Source organism: Athene noctua, chromosome 1, assembly GCF_965140245.1.
Source record: "Athene noctua chromosome 1, bAthNoc1.hap1.1, whole genome shotgun sequence".
NCBI lineage: Eukaryota > Metazoa > Chordata > Aves > Strigiformes > Strigidae > Athene > Athene noctua.
The window spans coordinates 83,460,464-83,482,718 of record NC_134037.1 but is presented as its reverse complement, the minus strand read 5'-3'; the positions used below and the strand labels follow the sequence as shown (position 1 = coordinate 83,482,718).

Sequence of the window (22,255 nt, the reverse complement as noted above, 5' to 3'; positions counted from 1 at the left end):
AAAGACATTCTTGGTTTCTCTGTTTCAAGACAGAACTGGACTGGCACCCTCTGCGATGAACACTGTGCTGCAGCTTGCTAACTGTTTGCTGCTGGCTGCTGCTGGTAAGGAACGTCCCTGCTCAGCCATGTCCCCTTGTGCCAGGCCCAGTGCTCATTCTGCTTCAGGGGCTCTGTCTGAAATAGGTGATTTCAGTACTATTTCACTTTTCTTGTCCTGTTTCCTCTCTGTTCCCTGGTGCGCTAGGATAGCTCTGTGAGATTCTGGGTTGGTTTGTTGCTTGCATTTTCCCAGTCATTTTTGACTGTGCAACCGTAGTTAGTTTTTGAGTTGTTGCTGTTTTCAAGATTAGAAACCCATAGCCTTGTGGCTTGTGCACATCAGTGATTTCAGTATGCTGTGTGTAATTGATTTCATTTTTTTCTGTCAGTGGTATCAATGATTTTTTCTGACCGTGTTGCTGCTTTGATGTGCTATGCTGTCTCTCCTCTCTCCTGTGCAGAATGTGCTCGATTCAATACCTCCCAAAAAACAAGTGGGATGCTTTTCATCATAGCTGTACAGCTCAGGAGCAAGAGCTGTATTCCCTTGCCAGTGGCCTCTTGGACTGAAATTCCTTGGAAGTGATGTCTTGCCAAGTCATAGGACTGTCTGAACAACAGTCTCCTCAGATCTCGGGGTTAGTTGTATCAGTAACCTTGACCGGGTGTTTGAGAGATGTTTTCCCTTTTTCTAGATGATGCTTAATTTCTGAATAGGTTGCCAACTATTTCCTGGAAATAAATTGGCAGCCTATTATTCTCCTTCATGATACTTTCCTGTGTTCATGATGTTTGTAATTCAGTTGTGGTGTTTAGACTGTCCTGGTTAATATCTGACAGCTTTTGGCTTGAACAGCTAGGTTGCTGTTGGAATTTTGTAAAATGCCATCTTTCTAGTTTCTACCGTGTTGTCCTGTACTGAGTAATAGTATGTATGTACGTACCTGTAGGTATGTGCATAGTGTACTTGTAGCTAGTAAGCTACATTTGACCTTGCAGCTTAAATGAAGCCTTTCTGCTGCAGCAGAAAGGAACCTTGTTTTATAAAAGGGAAATGGATACTCTGTATAGAGCAAAAGTTTCTTCTTGCCCATCTAGAAACTAAATGGGTTTTCTTTAGGCTCCTTGGAGAGCTCATGTACAAAGACAGCACTTTTTTCAGTTCAAAATTCAGTTTGGGACTGTTGTGAGTAGGCTGGCTAATTAATTCAGTGGGACACTTGTGGGGGTCCCTATCTCCTGTGGTGCTGTATTTTGCTACTCTGCAGCAAGGGAGTGACTGTGGACAGTCCAAGGACTGTGCAAGTGTTTTTTTGGAAATAAACTTACTCAGAATATATCAGTATAAGATCTTTAATCGTTGGCATGTTTTTTACACTACACTAAGCAAATAATATTTTGAAAGCAGTATGTTCAGTGAACAGAACAGTAAGGTTTCTTGACTTTGCATCTACTAATGAAGGGAGTAATTATTATTTGTGATACCCTTTTAGTCTTCCACCTTTGTGACTTAGACACTTTGAAAGGACTAATGCTGGTCTTTTGGGCCTTTTTCAAAAGTCGTTTGGTGCTCATTAAATACTTGCAAACTCCTGCCGGTTTCTGAAGATTGTTGGTTAAGGATAGCTGATAAAGCATATTTTCAGTGCAGGCTTGTGCCAGAATTAGCTGGTTAAGTGGCAGTCGTAAGCTTTGGGTTGAAAGCAAATTCACTCTGTTCCAGGGCAGTGTCTGTCAAAAATAGAGCAATGCTTCTATGCACGTAACAGCTGTTTACACTTGAAGACTTGCTTGTTCTTTGGTATTTAACTTAAAATTGCTCAAGTGTATTTTTGTTAGCATATAATGTTATAAATAGGAATCGGGTAGAAACGTGTGTGCCTGCACGACTGTATGGACGTTGTGTTTGGAGGTTATGTATATGTTGTGTGCATAGTGTTCTAATGAGGTGAAGACCATACCTGTAGAGTAATTAATGGAACCTAACAAAAAAGACTATTTTATACCCGAGGATTAATTTTATACATTGAGCTGGGATGACCCCAAATTAGAGCACATATTTTGACCATGAAGGCATTCTGGATTGTACCAGTGGTGTACAGCTTTGAGGAGATGCTGCTGTGTGGCTGCAGTATGCTGCTGTGAGAGCAGAGCCTTGCTGCCTTGCCTTGTTTCAGCAAAACAAACATGTTGAAACCGATACAAAGGTGAATGCAGTGAGGGAGTTCAGGAAGCTGTCCTCGCTTTTGGTCCTAACAGGGTAGAGGAATTGTTGCATTGGTTGTCGGATGATTGCAAGAAGTTTTAAAATGCAGTAAACTGGCTGAAGACTTGAGGTGTTTATATGTGTTTGCTTGGTTTGGGTGGCGGTTTTTTTATATAAAGGTATTTTAAATCTGCTTACAGCAGGAGCTTGTATTGTCAATTCACATCACTTGGTTGTATTGATAGCTCAAAATTCTTGGTGAAGTGGCAGAGGCTGTAGGTTTCTCTGCTGAGCATACTCTTGCTGTGGCTTGCTGACCTTCTGGTGTGCCAGGGCCTGTTATCTTCCTGCTTGCATAGTTCAGGAGGCTGCAGCTATGTAGTTTGAACAGTCCTGAAGTTATGAGTCAAATTAAACCAAGAATTTACAATAATAGACTAACCTGACTTTGTGATAATGTGGAATGTAAGTTGCTATAGATAAAAAAACTTGGTCCATACAAACTTTGAGACAGAAATCCTCATATGCTTAACTTCTCAGCACTGTGAAAAAGTCCAGGGGTGAAATGTGTGAAAGGTTTCCAAAGCAGTTTATAGTCAGTTAATATATCTTTCTTGTTGCTGTTCTCTGTCCTGTTCAACCATCTGTTGAAGCAGCTAACCCTTGCTGTGGATGCCAGGTTTCCTCAGCAGCTTCTGCTGTATTTGAGCAGTGTGTAGTCTCTTCTGGGCTGAAGGCATCAGGCCCTTCCAGTTCCAGCAGTTGCTGCATTGTTGTTCAGGCAGCTGGCACACAGCCTTACTGCTGTGAGAAAGGAGACTGTGGTTGGTTGATAAGGGCATCTTAAACTGACTTCAGTTTCAGCTGGCATATTATATGATGCCCAGTGAAATAGATGTTGGCTAATCATAAGGTTTGGCTTAACCTTACTTGTGTCTCCTTTAGCCCCTGTGTGACGGAGCATCAGCCAGTCAGTAACATTCATTAATAGTGGATTTTGCTTTTTCAGGTCATACAGGGAGAGGCTGAGAGAACCTCTTTAGGCTGGAGAGGAGGAGGCACGGGGGGACCATACCAGTGCGTACAGATAGATACCTGATGGGGAGAGTGAAGAAGAGGGAGCCAGGCTTTTCTCAGGGGTGCCCAGTGACAAGGCAGTGGGCATGCTGAAATGCAAGAAATTCCGTTTGAACATAAGAAAAGCTTTTTCCGTTGTGAGGGTGATCAAGCAGAGAAGGCAGAGAGGTTGTGGAGTCTCCATCCTTGGAGATACTTGAAATCTGGCTGCTGGTCACCCAGCCTGCTGTGCATGACCCAGCTCTGAGCAGGGAACTGGACCAGAGGTGCCTCCCAACCTGAGCCCTCCTGTGGAAAAAAAAATACTGCAGTTTGGAGTGACAGAGAGATAAAACAAGCCAATTTTTGCAGTCTATTACATTTTTTTCAGCAATGGCACAGTCTGTAGTAAGTCCTGCTTATTGCGTCTCTGAGTGAAGTGACCAGAAGTGTGTCTTCCTACTAGTGGTCATTTGCTTTTTAAAGTAACATTGTGGTCTGATGTGTAAGTAATAGTTTCATGTATTCCTGGCTTGCATCCCTTTTGGTCATCCAGGTGGTCACTTGTACTACAGTCTGTGCTGTTGCCTGTTTTTTCCCATTTGCCCGTTTCACAGTTTGTATGTGCATATGCCCATTATGCAGTCCAGTCCAAGGATAGCTTGCTCATTTAAAGCATGTGTACACTTCACAGGACTGATTTAAGTAAAATTTTAAGAATTCAAAATCAATTGTTTAAAAGCCACTAACTACTGAAAAGTGCTTTACTTTAATATTTCTGGTATTTTTATTTTATGTAGCAAATATGTAGCAAACATGTGGACAAGATTATTTCCAGTACATTTCTGTTTTATTTTACCTAAAAAAAAGCCACACAGTTAACTTTAAAAACAGTTTCAGAGAAATGCGAGGAGGGAACCTTTGAACAGGTAAGATCTTGTCAGTCTTACATATTTTGTCAGGCTGTATAAATCAAAAACCCACAGCTCTCAAGTTACAATCCTCACTCCCCATTTAACTTCTAGCTGTTTTTCTTTCACCTGTGTTCCCTACACATACCTGTTGCTCCTGCCCACTTTCCTTCTGACTGTGCTGCTCCCCTGGAGATCTCCATCTGCAGTGGCGGGTCCACTTGCTGTGGAGGGAGAGAAGGGAGAAGGAGCAGGTGCCAGGGGAGGTGGCTGCCCCTGGCAAGGGTGCAGAGAACTAGGCTTGCCTCAGTTCCTACTCTCTGAGAGGTATTCAGCAGTTGCAGGCACCCTGTCGATGGGCTCTCTGCAAGGACTGCATTCAGAAGATAAGAGCCACGTGCTTGTTGGGAGATGCCAGTTTGACCATCCGTGCCCTATATCTAGTCACAAATTGAAGCCAGATGGAGTTGTGCTCATCTGAAGTGATCTTCTGTATGAACTAGACGCTAGACCATCTGAATTGTAGGTTGAAGCTATGTGTTTTTGAAGAGTATCCAGTCTTATTGTAAAAAAAAAAACTTAAAAAGGAATGAAACAAAGTATAAACCAGCTGTTGTTACTGTTTAAATGGTGATGACCCATTCTGCTCAAAACTCACACCATTTTTGCACTCTGGCTAATTAGTTTCAGATTCTATCAAGTTGTCTTCTCGTGTTTGCTTGATGGGAATTCTTTATCAGATGTCTCCGTTTCGCACAAGTATGTGTCATCTGTGTTCATGCTATTATGTATTTGTTGTAAATAATCACTAATCGGTGTGTATATGAAGCTTCAAAATCTATATAAACTATGCTCTTGTATACCATCCACCTTCTGGCAGTTCAGGAGCTGTCTGAGCCAGAGGTTGCATGTAGACCACTGCTTGTAATACACACAGATGGATGGACATATTTGCCATTAATTTATGTAATCTTGTTTTAAAAGCCATTTGTACTTTTGGCTTCTGCAACATCCTGTACAACAAGTCCCGCAGTTTGATTAGATGGAAAAGGAACTTCCTTTTGTTTAAAAACTGCTGCCTGGTGATTTCAGTGTCTCCTAGACTCTGTATTGTGAAAACTCATTTCCCAGTAGTTTTACTTTTTTTTTTTTTCATGGTTTTAAAAGTCTGGCATTTGCTTCCATACAATTTGCAGCTGTCACTCTTTCCCTCCTAAACTGAAGAATTGCAGTCTTTTTAGTATTTCTTTAGGTGAGTACTGTTCCACATTTCTGATCATTCCTGCTGCCCTTCTGTGCAGCTTTTCTGGTTCTGCTAATCCCCCTTTTAAGGTAAGGCAAACAGAATTACAGTATTTAACATACAATTGCATCATGAATTTGTGTGCTGGCACAGTGATATATTCTGTGTTGCCTCCCCCTGTCTAGTGATTTATGACACTTTAGTTGCTCTGCTGCTGTGCTGAGATGATGTTCTTAGGAGAATGGCGTGTATTTACTACAGTTTTTTCTAAAGTGATGCTATCCAGTTTAGGAGACATCACTGTGTATAAGGAGGTAGTTGGGTTTTTTTCCACCACAGGGTATTCCTTTGCACTTACTCTTTCCTGAATCTCACCGGCCATTTTCTTGTCCAGGAACTTAGTATCATTTTACCCTCTGTGTGCCTTTCTGTAGTCAGGGCTAAGATGGATTATGTGATGTATTTTGGTATTGCATATAAACACTGTCACACTGCTGCCCACCCCCTTTTCCCAGGTCACATTTGAAAAGTACAGGTCCTGTGTGGATCCTGCTGGTAACTCATTTTTCACTGAAAGGAGGTTAGTTTGCTGTAGGGAAATCCTATTGCGATTTACTATTTTGTTGCTCTTTAATTTGCCTGTTGCAGTACTTTGGGATCCCTTGGAAGTAAGATCCATACTTAAAATGCTTTTAAAAATTTATAATTTTTGCATTCAGATTAATGCCTTGAGTAAACTTCTATTAAATCTCCATTATAGCTTAGAGAAAATGACATGTAGTCACTCCCCAAGGCCTCCTAACACCTGGCACAGACTCAAGAACAACACAGGCGTTCCTAGACTGGAGTCCTGATTTTGTCATTTTCCTTAGTGAAAATAGAAAATGGGAGTGGTCTCTCTCATGAGCCGAAGGCTATGCCAAAATGATATTGTAAGCTGTATAGGTAATAAGATAAACATATATTATTTTTACCTATTTAGTCCTATAACCTTATAAAGAGCCGTGTAAACATGGAAAATAATATTCCTCTGCAGGACAAGAAATCTAGATGAAGATACTATCAACTAGCTTTATTTTCAGTTTAGTCCTTTCATATAGCAACACGAATATTGCAGAGGTGTTGTTTCTGACTTTACTGTGCCTTTTTCTACACTCGCATCCTGCTGCTTCAAAGGTACACACCCATTGAAAGACAAAGCAAGTCTCCTTCCTCACCACTGAGACTTCAGCATCTACAGTTCAACAAGTAATAGCTCCATGGTAAAACCCCAAAGAAAAATTGCCTTTGAATGAGTGAAAATTCCAACACTTTTTTTTTTTTTTTCTTTCCAGCCCCCACCCTCCCCTGTGTTTGGGTACAGCTTTCTAGAGGAAGCGATAGAATTCTTCAGGGGTTTGGTGGGAAAAAGAATTGGCCAGTGATGGGAAGGTGGCGTCCCTTTGAGATTTCTCTCTTTGAAAAGATCTTTTTTTACTTTCTTTTCAACATCTGCCCTTCATTTGCAGGGAAGAGTTATCTTGGCTTGGGAACCCTCAATTAAGGTTGCCTTTACAGAGGAAATAAATTCTTGTTTTCTGGAGTAACTTTCAATTGCCTTGCTGGTAGCTATATACCATTGCTTCTATTGATCCTGGGAATAAAATATATTGCAGTCTTTTTACTGGCACTTTAGGGTTTGTGTGTGTGCCAAGCTGGGGGACCAGTCAATACATTTGAGGGCAGAGCTGCCATTCAGAGAGATACAGACAGGCTGAAGGTAATTAGCTTTTTGCAAGGCCACTCTGAACATTTTATCGGAGAGACAGATTACCTGAGCAGCCTTCTGCCTGCAGTGGATTGATATGAGCACGATAGTACTGTGCTGTGTATCGAACGGTGGCTTTTTTTCTTCTTTTCAGTTTCAGTTCTGTGTGCTGAGAGTAACCTCCAATGTCCAAAATGTTTTGTAGGGTGGTTGATTAAGGGACCAGAGGAACAATTATAGCTGAGGCATGATGGGGTATCTCAGTCGTTAGTGCTTGCAGTTTGATTTCATGGGGTTAGTAGCAGGGCAGTTGCAATTAAAACCTGTGCTGTGGCACTTACTCCCTTTGTTATTGCAGCGCATGGTTGGCAAGTGCATCTGCTGTCCACAGGTCCTTACCTGCTCTTCCTCTTCCTCCCTCTTCCCTTCAGCCTTTCTCTGGCTTCAGAATTGGTTTCCCTCTCCTTTGGTTGCACAACTCTGATCAGGTGAAACCTTAGGATACAAAGTGAGTTCTGGGATCTTTTTAATGTAAAGATACAGGGCTTGAGTTTTGGGATCTGTAGTATCTTTAACGTAAAGTTACAGGGCTATCTACTACATGTAACAAGTTAGTACATCAGTTGCCTGCCCATGGGTAATCTGAAATGATATCTCCTATTCAGAAACTACTATCCACTGTTAGTGTACAGTAATAGATATTGGCTGTTTGGAAATTAATTTCCGTTTTGTAATTTGATTTTCATTGTATATGTTTCAGGAATAGTACGTTCTCGACGGGCGTCCTGTTACATATTTTTGAAAAGCTCATGTTATGAACTTTCACACTGTATAATTATAATATACACTGTGTTTTTGACAAATTTTGGAGGTTTGAAGTTCTGATGTCAAAACAGTGATTTTGATAGATCCACTTCTATGAATTCAAACTTGGACGTAATGCAGCGCAAGCTGCTTGAAACATCGATGAGGTATATGGCCAGGGAAGTGTTAATGAATGGACAGTGCAACTTTGATTCCAAAAATTTCGATGTGGTGATTTCGACCTTGAAGATCAAGAAGGTCACGGACGTCCTTCTGCTATTGACAACGATGAATTGAAGGCTCTGGTGGAAGCAGATACATGCACAACTGTTCAAGAACTTGCAAAAGAACTTGGGGTAAGCATATCAACTGTTTCTGAGCATCTGAAGAAGATTGGAAAGTCAAAGAAGCTTGACAAATGGGTGCTGCACGAATTGAATGAGAATCACAGAAATTGCCGTTTTTGAAGTGTCATCGGCGCTTCTTTTTCGCAACCAGAATGACCCATTTCTCGACCGTATTGTGATGTGTGACAAGAAATGGATGCCCTACAATAACCGGCGACGATTGTCTCTGTGGTTGGACTGCAATGAAGCTCCGCGGCACTTCCCAAAGCCGAATATGCACCAAAACAAGGTCATGCTGACTGTCTGGTGGTCTGCTGCTGGTTTAATCCATCACAGCTTCCTGAATCCGGGTGAAACGATCACAGTGGAGAAGTACGTCCAGCAAATCTATGAAATGCACCAGAAACTTCAACGGCTGCACCCAGCACTGTTCAACAGAAAGGGTCCAGTCCTCCTCCACAATAATGTGCGGCCACATGTTGCACTTTCGATGCTGCAATGACTGAACGAGCTGGGCTGCAAAACTCTGCCTCATCCACCGTACTCACCAGACCTCTCGCCCACCGACTATCACTTCTTCAAGCATCTTGACAGCTTCCTGTGCGGGAGATGCTTCAGAAACCAAGGGGAGGCCGAAACTGCCTTTGACTTCATCACCTCCAGAAGTCCAGAATTTTATGTAACCGGAATAAATATGCTTGTTTCTCATTGGCAAAAATGTGTTGATTCTAATGGTTTTTATTTCGATTAATAAATTTTATTCTGAGCTGAGATATGCCACTTCAAACATACAGGTTGAAATTGGCAATTAATTTCCGAACAGCCCAATACATGTTTTTTTATTTTCAGTAATGATATAGAAATTTAATTTTAAATTATGGTCTGTGCAGAAAAATACACTTCTGTCAACCCTGAAACTTGAAGTGATTGCCTGCTGACTTGAAGGGGAAGTTGATCTCTTGTATAGAAACCTGGAATCTAGTATTTTGCAGAATTTATTATTGTTCCACTCGTTCCTTAGTTCTCGTGATACTCAGCATTATTTTCCCCCTTCTGGTCACGCAGACTTTTTGTCAGTGCTGCTGTTCCTTCTGTTGTCTGCTTCTCTTTTTTCATCTTCCTTTTGTTTCACTGTACATCATCTGTCCATCAGTAATTTCCAGTGCTGTTGCTTAAGATGATGAGGAGTTCATATCCTTGAGTTGTTTCAGGGTGTTTGCAGACTGAGACAAACAGTTTTTCATCCGTTATGTTCTTGCATATATTTTTTATTTGTCTTTTTTTTTTGGTCACAACTTAAAGCTGGGAACAGGCTTTGAAAAATAAAACTTAAGCTCTGCAGATCTCATGTGTAGGTTGCATAAATGCATCCTATGGAACAGTCCTCATGGTCTGACATGACACCTCTGATCTAGGCTACTACTGCTAATTCCTGCAGTCTCTCCCCATACAGACAAACATTTCTGCAGAAATGTGAGAGAATGAGGTGGGCATGTCCTGTCTTGAAATCCATAATTTCTGGGTGGGATGTGGAACAGTGTGCTTCCTTTTTTTTTTACTAAATGTGGTGCTTTTAGAAAGGTTTAAGAGTATGTAAGTACTGGCTGGATGCTAATTCAGCCAGTGTTAGGATTTCCAACTTTCTGTGTGAGCATTTGGAGAGAGAGGTCCTGGTTCTGTGCTTTCCTGACTCCTTTGAAAGAGGAAAAGAATCTCAGTGACAAGTTGTTTCAGAGTGGCTTTCTTCTTGTTCCTGTCAGGTTTCATACACTGTTTTTTCTGCTTACATCATCACTCTGTGTGGAGTTTGGGTTCCGCCACCTTCCAATGTTTAGAGTGGGAAATTTGGAGTTTGAAGTTAGCATCCAACTTCTAACCAAGGTACTTGTTGACTTACTGAAATGCTGGGGTTTCAACCCCAAGCCCCAAATTAAGGTTGACATATGGGTGATTCCCACAGCCCTTCACAAAGGGGGGTGAGTTTGCCTTTAGGCTTCCCTCCAGGGTGCAGCGGCCTGGCAGGGAGAGCCACCGGGTAAATGAGCCCCGGGTGTCTGCATTAAGTAAGCAAAGGTCAAGTGTCCCACTGAGGGGTAAAAGCTGGGACCACTTGCAGGCAGGGGCAGTGTCTGTCTGTGAGGTGGATGCACTTTGCAGAGTTCCCTGTTGGCGAAGGACCTCCCGCCTCCCTGGAACTGGGCTCCAGTCAGGTCTGGCTTTTGTAAACGTGAGCTGTGTAGAGATTCAGTATGTGGCTTCCTTGGTCTTATGTATTTGGCTTGTTGACTCGGTTGTCTCCCGTCCCTTCTATGAGAGACTGCATTTCACCATTTATTCCACCCATTGTTGGTCGTGCGGTGTCATTGTTGGGGTCAGTGGGATTGATGTCGATTATGTATAATCTGACTGACTTGTTTGTACCCCCAGTGCTCACCCATGTACTGACCCTTTTGTATCAAATACAATTTGGTTATTGGTTCATCTTTATGCTGGCTGTGTCCTTTATGCTAGGCCTAATAACTGGCAAAACACTTACAGACAGTCATAGCAATGTTGATTGACAGGTAGTATCAACAGTGGGTTTTTTTAGTAGTTGTTCACAGAAAAGGGCCAGTCTGTGGGGAAGCCTACTTGCCTTTGAGGACAGGTGAATAGTTTGATGAATGTATAAAATATTTTTGTTATTGAAATAGTGGCAAGGAGAAAAGTAGGTAATTTTTTTGCCTGGATTGGTTGTTTTTGTAGCAGTTTCCTAGTGCCAAGTATAAATGGACTTGGAACAAACTATATGGGTTCCTTTTAATCAATTGATAGTTGGTAATGCAGCATATTTTATTTTTCACAAGGCATGAGGGTGATGTATTTTTCCATCACACCGGTCTCTTGGGACCTAACTGGTTGTGACTGGCGGGAGTGGGAAAAAGCCTGTTGGAGCAGCACCAGGGAGCTCCGCTCTCTGCAGGAGGTCCTAACCTAAAGATGATCTTGTTGCTGCCATGAGTGAAATTTTGCTGTAGAGCCAGCTGATTTGGTGTTTAAGAAAATGATGGGGCTTTTGTATTGGCTGTGTGAGGATGGACAGTTTCCTCAGGTGTTTCTCACTGCCTGGAGTCAGTGCTGGGTACATTCAGATCTTGTGCTCACGTGGCCACGTACTCCTACGAGCAAATACATCACATTCCTGAGCCGCCCTCCTCCAGGAGTTTCACTATGCCAGTGCAGCCTCCCCAGTGCAGCAGAATGCCTCCTTAACCTGAAATGATGAGGCTGGCTCTGCTGGGACATACATGGAATGGGTGGGGTGGGTTTTGGAGTCACTTTTCACTTGCATGCCAATGTCAGCAGTCCTGCTCCTGGTGTTTATGATCATCCTGTAGCTCTGCGTGGCCACAGCTGTTCCTCAAGGCTTTCCCCACGCACTGGTGGGAGCCCAACACAGCTGGAACGCCAGTAGATTTGTATAATGCCAGCTTATGTTTGAACTGGATACACTGGGTGATTGGTTAAAACCAAAAAAGCCCCAACTGTTTATGCCAGCTGGGAGAGAGGCCCTGTTACAGTGTGGTGGTGGGATTGTAAAGAAGGGTTTGGATGGAAGCAGTTTGTGTGAAAACCCATAAAAAGCAGTATGGGCAGAGTCAGCATTTCTTGGGTTTAAATTGCAGGTGACTTGAAAGCATATTACAGGCTGTTCATTGCTATTTGGCTTTAAACCTTAGTCAGATATTTGTGCAGTGTTAATATAAATTAAAGCAGTGCTTTGTCTATTAGCATTTCAGTGCATAGTTCGGGGTTTTTTTAATTTATAAATAATTTCAAAGAATTGTCTGGACTCAAACAGGAGTGAATGCTGTAGTGTGTGGTGTTAAGTCTGGAATGCTGTGGGCATGCTGAATCATGTATGTCCTCTTGCAAATATCATTTAAAACTATTTTAAAAATAATTTCCCTCAACGTACTGTTTATGGCAGTAAACACGTCTGTGGTTAAAAGCCAGAGGTGGTAGCTGAGACCTTGACTTGGACACTTCAGCAAATGCTCATGTAGGTGCAGTAAACTTGATATTTACAGTAAACAAGTATTTTCAAATATCTGACTAACCATAGTATTAAACATGCAATCCTATTGCCACGCCGTTGCACAACATTCAAAATTATATAAAGATATATTTCCTGCAAGCTAAATTTCAGTTTTATGATGATTTTGCTCCTTAAAGCAGAAACAAAACTACAGTCTTAAGAAATGAAATAACTAAAATCAGTCCTTTTTTTTCTTCTAGTATCTAGCAAAACTATCATGTACAGTTTCTTACCTTCCGTAGGGAAGAAGTTCCAGGCTGCTCAGTGTGTATAGTTTTGGGAGGAGAACAGTAGAGATGACGAGTGATACTCTTTAAATGGCAAATTTCTCAGCCATTTGCTTTCACATATATTAAAGTGTGGTTCTGTTCAAAAATAAAAACAGAAAACGAACGCCCCTTGCCCACCCTTAATCATTAGGGTTTCTTCCTCACTAGCCTCTCCTGTATTAAGTGTAAAAAGTCTTCAGCTTTCAAGTTTGGGCTAGTGTACGTGCTTTATTTTTAAGGTAATGTAAGTTCAGTTTATCCAGTAGATTGCCCACAACTAAACAGTTTCACTGTTTGTGTGTAGTGATCTTAAAATAGGTAACCACCCTTTTTCATGTGTCATCTGTCCCTGTGCCTCTTGATGTCATGTGGTTGGCTCTGGAAGTTTGGTGTGCACAAGCTACTGTCAGAATATATTTTAAATGATGTAACTGAATGAACCTTAACTTCTTATTTTAGTGCACTGTTGCAGATTGTTTTAATGTTGTGTTATTTTTAGTTCTTAAAGATGTTGCTTCTCTGTACTCTTTCTGAATGGTTAGTGATGAAACTAGTAAGTTGACTAGTCTCATGTGCAAGCAGAATGATCTATCCCACATGTTGAGGAAGAAATGTTGCAAAGTACTTACTTTCTAAATGGTTTTATTTATTTCAAAGCATTTGTGATGTTAAATTAAAAACAGACACTTAAAATCCATGTTGATTGACTTAACTCTCTGTCAAATTTTTGTACAGCGCCAAAACACTGAGTCACCAGTCTGTGTCTCTTGGAGGGAATGGGGAGTTATCCATGGAGGCCAGCCAGTTCTGCGTTTTAGATTATTCAACAGTTGTTTGAAACCAAAGTGTACTGGTCAACTTACTTAATCATAATGTAGACAGACCTAGGCTGACACACATCAAAGTAGGCCTTAAACCCTTTTCATCTGCAAACTTGAGTGTTGTGTTTGTTCTTAGGCTTTTTTAGCAGAGAACTTTCTGCCCCTAGTGACATACTTTTCATCTACCTTCTTTGGGAAGCCTTGGTGAGGTATATTTGGGGGACTTTTTGTTTGTTCTAGGTTCAAGTTTGTAGTAGCCTTTGATATCAAAACTATCAGAATGTGTCATGTTGAACCTTAGGGGAGCTATTAGTGCTCTAAAGCACTTACATAGCTTAGTTGTGCTCATATTAATTCTTTTTTTAAGGTAATGCAGGTGGTTTGGGCTTGAAAACAGTGTTTATATTCAGAGATGCATTAGATAAAGTTTAAGTTTATTTTTTTAAATATCCTGTTTAAGACAGTGCACAACTCCCTGTATACATTTTTAGATTTGAACATAGTTTTATTTTCCCAATAAGCAGTTAGATGAAGTTAATGGAAACTAGGCCTTCATAAGATTGAAGAACTGCAAGGGTATTTGCACTGTTTTCGCTGATTCTGTTTTAAAAGAGCACCTTTTGGTTAAACTAGCACAATTTTGAGAATAGGTATGTCCTTCCTAACTTGTCCAGCAGCGTGAAAAATGCCAGTGTGTTAACTACTAAGGAAGATACATCTTTATTTTTTCCCCTGAAGTTTGTAGGCTGACTCAATGATCTCTTCTCTTTGACTTTGGAGATTTGAGACTTGCGGCTTTACAAGCTGAGGTACAGGAGAGCAGAGAGAACCTTGTTAATGTTTAAATGTTATCTCAGTTTAGTAGGGGTAGGGGTTGCAGGACTTCAGCTGGGAGTTAAGGAGTATATTTTAGGTCTGCCGGTTATGTCTGCCTAGAACACTGGTTTCAGTCACTCATTGGTTCATCTTTTGAGATACGTTTCTCCGATTGCCCTACCTTTCCTCAGGGCTCTGTCAAAGCCTCATGGGTGTACAGTGAGAATCTGCCTTCTCATTTGTGTCAATTTATTAGGATAAGACAAGAGTAAAGCAATGACTTAATTTGAAGAGAAGTTGAAGAGCCTGCCACCGAACTGCTAGGTTGGCAAAGCTTTCTCTGAACTTCAGTCTTGAGAAATCAAGATCCAACTGGCAAGCTGGAAATAAGCAGCATAGTAAAAGTATTAATCTCTTGTGCCAAACTTTTGATAGTATGTTATGTTGCTTGATTTTGTATTCTTCTGAAATGCAGTTCTATCAAAGCAAGTAGGGAACGTATTGGCCATTGCCTAGGAAGAAGTGAGGTGGATCAGGTTACCGTTAGTTTCTGAACTCCCTAGAAGCTCATGGGAGAGATAATCTATGTACATAGCTGTGTGCTGATTCTATTTATAGTGTAAGCAGCTATGTCAACTCTCATTTTTTCCTCTCTCCCTTTCTATCTGAGTTCATTTTTCATCTCTGTTCTCAGTTCAGTTTGCCTTCCCTCTGCCAGCTCAAGAGCTGGCAGCTTTGCCAAGCCTACTTCTGCTGCTACCCTCAGCAGCCACAGGAGAGGGGTGACCCGTGCTTGTTGTTCTTGCCTTCAGTCGCTTTTTCCTAGAAGAGCAGCTTACTCTGTGCTTGCCAAAAGATGACCCAAATAGCTGGTATTTGAAGTAGTTGGGGTTTTTTGGGCTGTTTGTTTTTCGGTGGTTGGGTTTTTTTAATATGCAGCTAGGTGTTTTACCGTATTTGTAGAGAAAAATGCAACAGAAAATAATAGCTCGTACTCTTTTGCTAATAGACAGATTGAACGGCTGTAGTGATAACTTCATACTAGGCGAGAGGGGTTAAAGATAAATGATTCAAAGTTGCTGCAATGTGTCAGTTTCTTTATGTTAGCTCAGATTTACAGATCGCTATTCTCTCATGGGGACCTACTGCATTGTTTAATTTTTAAGCCAAATAGTAGTTTGTTTTCCTCTATCAGGTTCTCCAGTTATGGCAATTGCAAGGCATGGATTTTTAAGGAGGGAATCTTTGCAGAGGCTGATAATTTTCTCCAACTTTTCTAGTTTCACGGTGTTGCCTTGTGTGAAAACTTGGTTCTCTAGCCTTGCTTACTAGATCATGGAGGATATCAGCATAAAGTTTTATTAAGGTGAAAGGTAATATGGAAATACTTGGATTAGCTGTGTCCCAAAGTGTTTATTTTACCCGTTTCAGCTTTCTCTGTTTGGGTAAGGCTGATGGAGTTTCTCCCCATTGATATTTTCTTTCTGTTGCAAGTTTCTGTCTCTGTGAAGAATTTGCAGGAGGAGTTATGAACCGAAGCCAAGCTGTGCCATGTTAACATGTTTAAGTTGGTAATCTTGATGCTGCTCACACAAGGTGGTACCAATACAGTCATTTTTCCTTCAGAGTGATTATTATTTTGTACACCTTGTGAAAAATCTTACTGACGTGTGCTTAACGGAAATTTATTTCCTCAGGACTGTTGTTTGTGAGGGCTGAACAAATTCTTGAAATAGAAATATATCACAGATGGACCAAACAGGTCAGATTTTTTTTTTTATTTTCTTTGGTTCTTCATTCCAGTGGTGTGTGGGGTTTTTTCTTTCTTTGAATAATCTGTCAGATGACCATGCCAAGGATTTCCAGTGAAGTCTTTGTGAGAGCATCTGATAAATTCTGATAGGAAGTCATCGGTCTTGCGTTTAGACATCTTGTTTTGCTCACTGAGATTTGCAGTTCCTTTGGCCAACTGCAAAAGTGACATCTCCTAGACTGATGCAGTTTTCTTTAATCTGAGCTAAACAATAAAGTTATTTTACATTCATAAACTAGTATGACAGAACACATGTCCTTTCTCTATTTTACGGTTGGTTTGGGGTTCTTTTTTCCCCCTAAGGAATTTTATGTTGTCATGTAACTGGTATTTTCCCCTCTTTCCCAAGAGTTTGCTATTACTGCCACCTTTTTTTCTTTTTAAGGAACAATACCTAAACTTGCAGGTATCCAGCTGTGAAAGAAATGGAGAGGATAGAGGAAAAAGCTTTGTCTGTTTGCCTGCAAGTCTTCCTTTATATATGTGTGAGGATACCATACTTCTCTATAAAAGGAGGTCAAGGCTACTCCCTAATGAAATCACATTTTCAACTGCACTGCTATGCTGTGCCTCACGGGGTTGAGTGTCTTAGCCTCATTACATAGTGAACAAAGCTGTATGGACTATGGATTATTCCCTCTAATGTTACCTTCCTGCATTTAATTGTTAGAGTAATGGCATGGCACGCTGAGGATGTCAATGCTTAGCAAAAATCTGTGGTTGCAATTAGCTCTTCTGTTAGGAACTTGATGTCGGTCATTTGGGCCAATGGCCTAAAGTTAATTTTCCAGAGTTAAACATTTGCAAGTAGAACATCTGTACATGAATGAGCGATTGACAGCTGCTTAAGTGTGTAAGTACTTGGGTTTGATAGGCACAAGTTGGGCAGATTGCAGAGTGATGAGGGCACTTTCATGCTTTCTTGGTTACTCATGAATTCCAGAGGGTATCTTAGGACAGTGTTTGTGCTAGGCATGAGTGCTCAGATTAAAAGAGAGTGCTCTTGGGTTAAAGAAGGTTAATATTAAGTTGTTGCAAAGGAATCTACTGGGTGAACAAATCCACTGTGTGACTTAAATATATTCTTTGCAGAAATTAAGTTTACTGAGTGCTTAAAAATCGTAATGCCCAATAAGCACAAAAGGGGAGACCTCTTTGTCTATTAAGAAAATGCAAGTAATGCCTTGAGCTGAATTAATTGATTACTTTTATGGGAGAACTGGTGTGACAGGTAGCTCTTTGTTTTGGAGCACTAATGTTATTGCTCATAGTCTAAAATGTTAAGGAATTTTGGACATTCTGGTCTCAAATGCCTCGCTCTCTTGACTGCAATTAACAGTGTTAAAAAAAACCTGCAAACCCAAATTTTTCTCTCTGCTTGGCATACGTGTATTTGCTTGCTTGTTTATACTGTAAAATATTAAATCAGCAATAGAAGTAACTTCATTATTCAACAAAAGTGACCTCATTATTTACCTGGGTCACTCATGTGGGAGATGTTGCAATACTATGAGAGTTTGACAGCAACTCACCTCTTATTGTTTCACAAAGCAATGTATTTCCACATCTGTAAACTGCTACGTTTTGTGACTTTCCTTATCATAGTTCAACTGGGGAGAGGGAGTTGTCACACTAACTGGCAAAAGCAATGTATATTATACTACACTGGCTGATTTGCAAATTTGTTTGCTTTCCAATTTGCCCCTAAAGGCTGAGTCATACTTACTGTTATAACAAATACATGTTAGATAAGTTATCATAGCAAAACTGTTTGTCGTCTCTTGCAGTTGATGATAGCAGAAGTTTCAGACTCCGAAGTCAGAAACAAGGGCTTTTTTAAACATTGACTATTTTAGACTCAAGTGATTGTATGAAATGCTTCTGACATTGAATATGGCTGCTCTTTATGTGAAGCTGATGACAACTAGTGTTTCCACAGACTTTGCAAAAAGTGCTGCTGGTCCTTTTTCTTCAGCAGCGTTGATGTTATAGATTCCTTCCTTGACTTCCCTTCAGCAAAGAGAACAAATACCCATTTCAGTACCTTATAAAGGAAACTATAGCAATAGACTGCAAATCTCTGCTTCTCTTAACTGCAAAATAATTTTTTTGAGGAACAGATGGCAACCAAGTGTGCCCTTGACAAAAACACTGTATTGGCTAGAGACACCTAAGGAACTGTCCTAAACTTTTAACACTAGGGGGTTTTATCTCAGTGACAGATATTTAGGTCATTTACGTGCCTGAAGACCTTTGCATATCTTGAGTTCTAACTCCTCCTTATCTCAGTGAGAATTGACATTGCTCTAGCTACTTGGTTTCAATGTTTTCTTCATTCTGAATGAGTTTTAGTAGCTGTTTCACACAGATGTTGAGCAAGAATTAATGTCAGGATTTAATTTACATGACACTTCTCAGCAAAACCCCTTCAATTAAAACTTTTCTGTTATTAGGAATGGTATTATAGGATTGGACCTGGATCTGCTTTCAGCACTGTTTGTGCTCCGTGAGAGTGTGATACGGTGTATGTGGGACTCTTTGCAAGAGGGTTGGCTTTCAGTGGAAACCAAATATCTTCCTCTTTCAGCCCAGCTTCGCTTTTGTTTTGTTCCTTTTTCTTCATAAGAAAGGAAATTGCAGAACCCTTATTACATTATTTGGTATCCGTAACTCACTGTTTTGATTTTTGTGGGTTTATCTTCCTGCAGCAAAACTGATAAGTAATGACTTTGCCAAATATTACATCACATTACTTGATACATGTCATGTGTTTACATAATGTGAGACCTGTAATGATGACTACACTATGATTACATTAAAGGGATTGAGAAGCTGAAGTGCCTAATCTCAAAGTTATAAACATATTTGAATTTTTTAGTTTTAGTACTTTTCATGCACTGTAGCCACTTCCATCTCATGTGAATGGAGTTTGGCTTAATTTTTAGGTTTTTTTTTTATAAATGCGGTGCTACTATTTGGCAAATACTATGCTCTGATTTCTGCCTGGAAGGAGCTACCAAAAAATAGCTGCTTTGCACAGTAGAGTATATATGGAAATAAAGATGTTAAAGCATTTGCTGCTATAGTGAAATTCATTCTGCTTACATGTGATATGTAAATATTTTACTGATTGAACTGCAAGTACTTTGTGTCTCAGCCTGCTCAAAGCACAATTTCTCAGAAGTAATGCAAACTGTGGAAAGTTTTATTCATTAACATTTTAAAAGCGGGGGGGGGGGGGAGGAATTAGTGTAAAGCAAAATACTTTTAATCTGACCGGTTATGTTTTCAGTTAACACTTCATTGGGAACACTCTTTTTGATATTTTATATGAGAGGTGAAAGAGTTTGTAATCCAGGGGTCTGACTTAAAATTCTAACAACCAGGCTAAATCTAGACAGGAATGATTGCATTTAAATGTTTTCTAGGTTTGGGGTTTTTTTTTTAGACAGCAGACATTCATTGAGGGTTAGTGTACTAGGATTGTTGATAGAAACTCACTTTTTTGCTTTTCTTTTAAATTCCTGTTACGACTTTTTTTCGGATAGGATATTGTCACTGCAGACATCTTGAGTACTGTGATGGCAGTGGACAACGTGGCCTGGAAAACTTTGGATCTCTTTCAAAAACCTGAAATGATTAGTATTTCCAGCAAATGCATAAAGGGGATGTGCTGTACAACAAACTGGCCATGTGAACTGATAGCTAATCAAGCTAATCAGGCCATCTGTTAGCAAAATGGCCAGTTTGTTTCACACGCACATCCGCATGTCTGAAGATTCAGAAATCAAACCACCTTCTAGGGGTCTTTCAAGTCAGCTGAGCTAAGTGCAGCATGGGAAGTTAAATATACTACTGTAACAGGAATCGTTTGATGTCAGAAGGTTATTGCAGATTACTGTTTGGTGTCTGTTTCCAATTTCTCACTTCTTGACTAAAAAGGATGTTTTTGTTGTACATGTATGATTGTTTCAACAAAGGTTCAAAGACCTCCTATGTATAGGACAAAACACAAGTCCAAGAATGCACTTGGAGTGATTAAATAAGATGGGTTAATGGTCTTGTCTACAAAGCCTCTTAAAAATAAAGTTTGACACAACTTTTTGAGGACGATTTCTTTGTGTTGGAAACACAGAAGGAAAAAAAGACAAAAAGATAGTTGTCTGTGAATTTGAGTCTGGAAGACAACTATTCTTATCACAAGGAGAAGCACATGTTGCTTAATTATATACAGGACGTTTTTCGTCTCTTGTATTTCATTCAAGGGGGGGGGAAGTCTGAAGGATTAGTCACAACATGGGAGCAGTCCCACCTTCCATACCTTAATTAACAGTATTCCACTCAGTGTATTTCATGCCTTTGTAGACATCTGTTTGTGTTCAAAATGAGGCTTTTAACTAGAAAGAAAACACAGATTAAAAAATTTTCTCATTATTTCAAACTTTTTTTTTTTCTGTTGCTTATGTATGAATTGCTTAAGAATTGATACAGATAAAATGTAGACTTTTTCTCCCCCACACAGAGATAAAATTAATTATTGTGTTTTGATTCTTTGACTAGGCTATGGTGGCTTGTTATCCAGGCAATGGAACAGGATACGTGCGCCATGTTGATAATCCAAATGGAGACGGAAGATGTGTTACATGTATATATTATCTTAATAAAGACTGGGATGCCAAGGTATGCAAGAATTTCCTTCTGTTTTTTTTTTTTTTACATATTTGCTAATACACCTTTGCTACAGGTCTTTGTTTGTGTCCTTATTTCTGTGCCTTGATTGTGTTCTTACATTATATTATCTGTGGGTATCCTCCCCCCACCCCCAAATCTGCTGTTGGTAAGAGCAGCTAGAGATGAGGCATTTATTTTTCAAGGTTTAGAACGATGCCAGCAGGACTTCCTTGACAACAAGATTAAGGAAAGTTGCATGTTTTTCATGTGTGTTTCTTAATTATACATAAAAGTATCTGCTAGTATCCAAGTTTCATAAATATCTAATTATGCCATTTACTGTACATCAGTTGCCACACACATACATAAAGAGTAAATAAAGAATATTTGAAAGATAATTGCTTTTAGTTTATTTCTCCTTATATTCCTATTGACTCTTGAGTTGACCGTGCAGCTAAATTACTTGAGTACACTTCTAAAAAGAAAGGTGCTGTATCTTGGGAGCAGTTTCAAATAAACCAAGTGTTATGGTTATTGCTGTATCAGTATAGCTCAGAGCAGCACAAGTCTTTCTATCATTGTAGATACAGGAAGTAGAATAGATAAGGATTTATGACACAGTTCAAGTTGTCTTTAAGAATTTACTACAAGTGACTTGAAACTCTCCACAGATATAGTGACCATGATAAAGTAATTTTTTAATAAGGATTTTCCTAGTGATTCAGTGAGATTAAGTAAATTTAAAGAATGGATGTAGCTAACTGTCTGTATTGAAAGCATGAGAGAATAATACAAAAATAGCTTTGTTTATTCCTCGGTTGCTGTGCAGTTAGCTATGGAGAAGTTTATTCTCATTGTATATGAAAAAAAAAAGATAAAACTACTGGTACTTCTGTCGTACTTAGGAAGTAGCATGTGGAAGAGCACATAAGTAGTTTCTGTGAATTGGGTGCACCAGATATGGATAACACAGGTAGCAGCTAAGGGCCCCTCTCTCCCCTCTCTCCCCTCTCTCCCCTCTCTCCCCTCTCTCCCCTCTCTCCCCTCTCTCCCCTCTCTCCCCTCTCTCCCCTCTCTCCCCTCTCTCCCCTCTCTCCCCTCTCTCCCCTCTCTCCCCTCTCTCCCCTCTCTCCCCTCTCTCCCCTCTCTCCCCTCTCTCCCCTCTCTCCCCTCTCTCCCCTCTCTCCCCTCTCTCCCCTCTCTCCCCTCTCTCCCCTCTCTCCCCTCTCTCCCCTCTCTCCCCTCTCTCCCCTCTCTCCCCTCTCTCCCCTCTCTCCCCTCTCTCCCCTCTCTCCCCTCTCTCCCCTCTCTCCCCTCTCTCCCCTCTCTCCCCTCTCTCCCCTCTCTCCCCTCTCTCCCCTCTCTCCCCTCTCTCCCCTCTCTCCCCTCTCTCCCCTCTCTCCCCTCTCTCCCCTCTCTCCCCTCTCTCCCC

The 22,255-nt window shown here is 40.5% G+C and overlaps 1 protein-coding gene across 2 annotated transcripts in view; it reads left to right on the top strand.

Annotated features, from left to right (window-relative positions):
* EGLN1 (egl-9 family hypoxia inducible factor 1) overlaps positions 1-22,255 on the top strand; it is a 39,803-nt gene that overhangs the window by 8,601 nt on the left and 8,947 nt on the right. For both annotated transcript variants that reach the window (XM_074896735.1, XM_074896734.1), the window contains one exon: positions 20,713-20,832. In XM_074896735.1, coding sequence (XP_074752836.1) covers positions 20,713-20,832 — 120 coding nt within the window. The remainder of the gene's footprint in view (positions 1-20,712; positions 20,833-22,255) is intronic.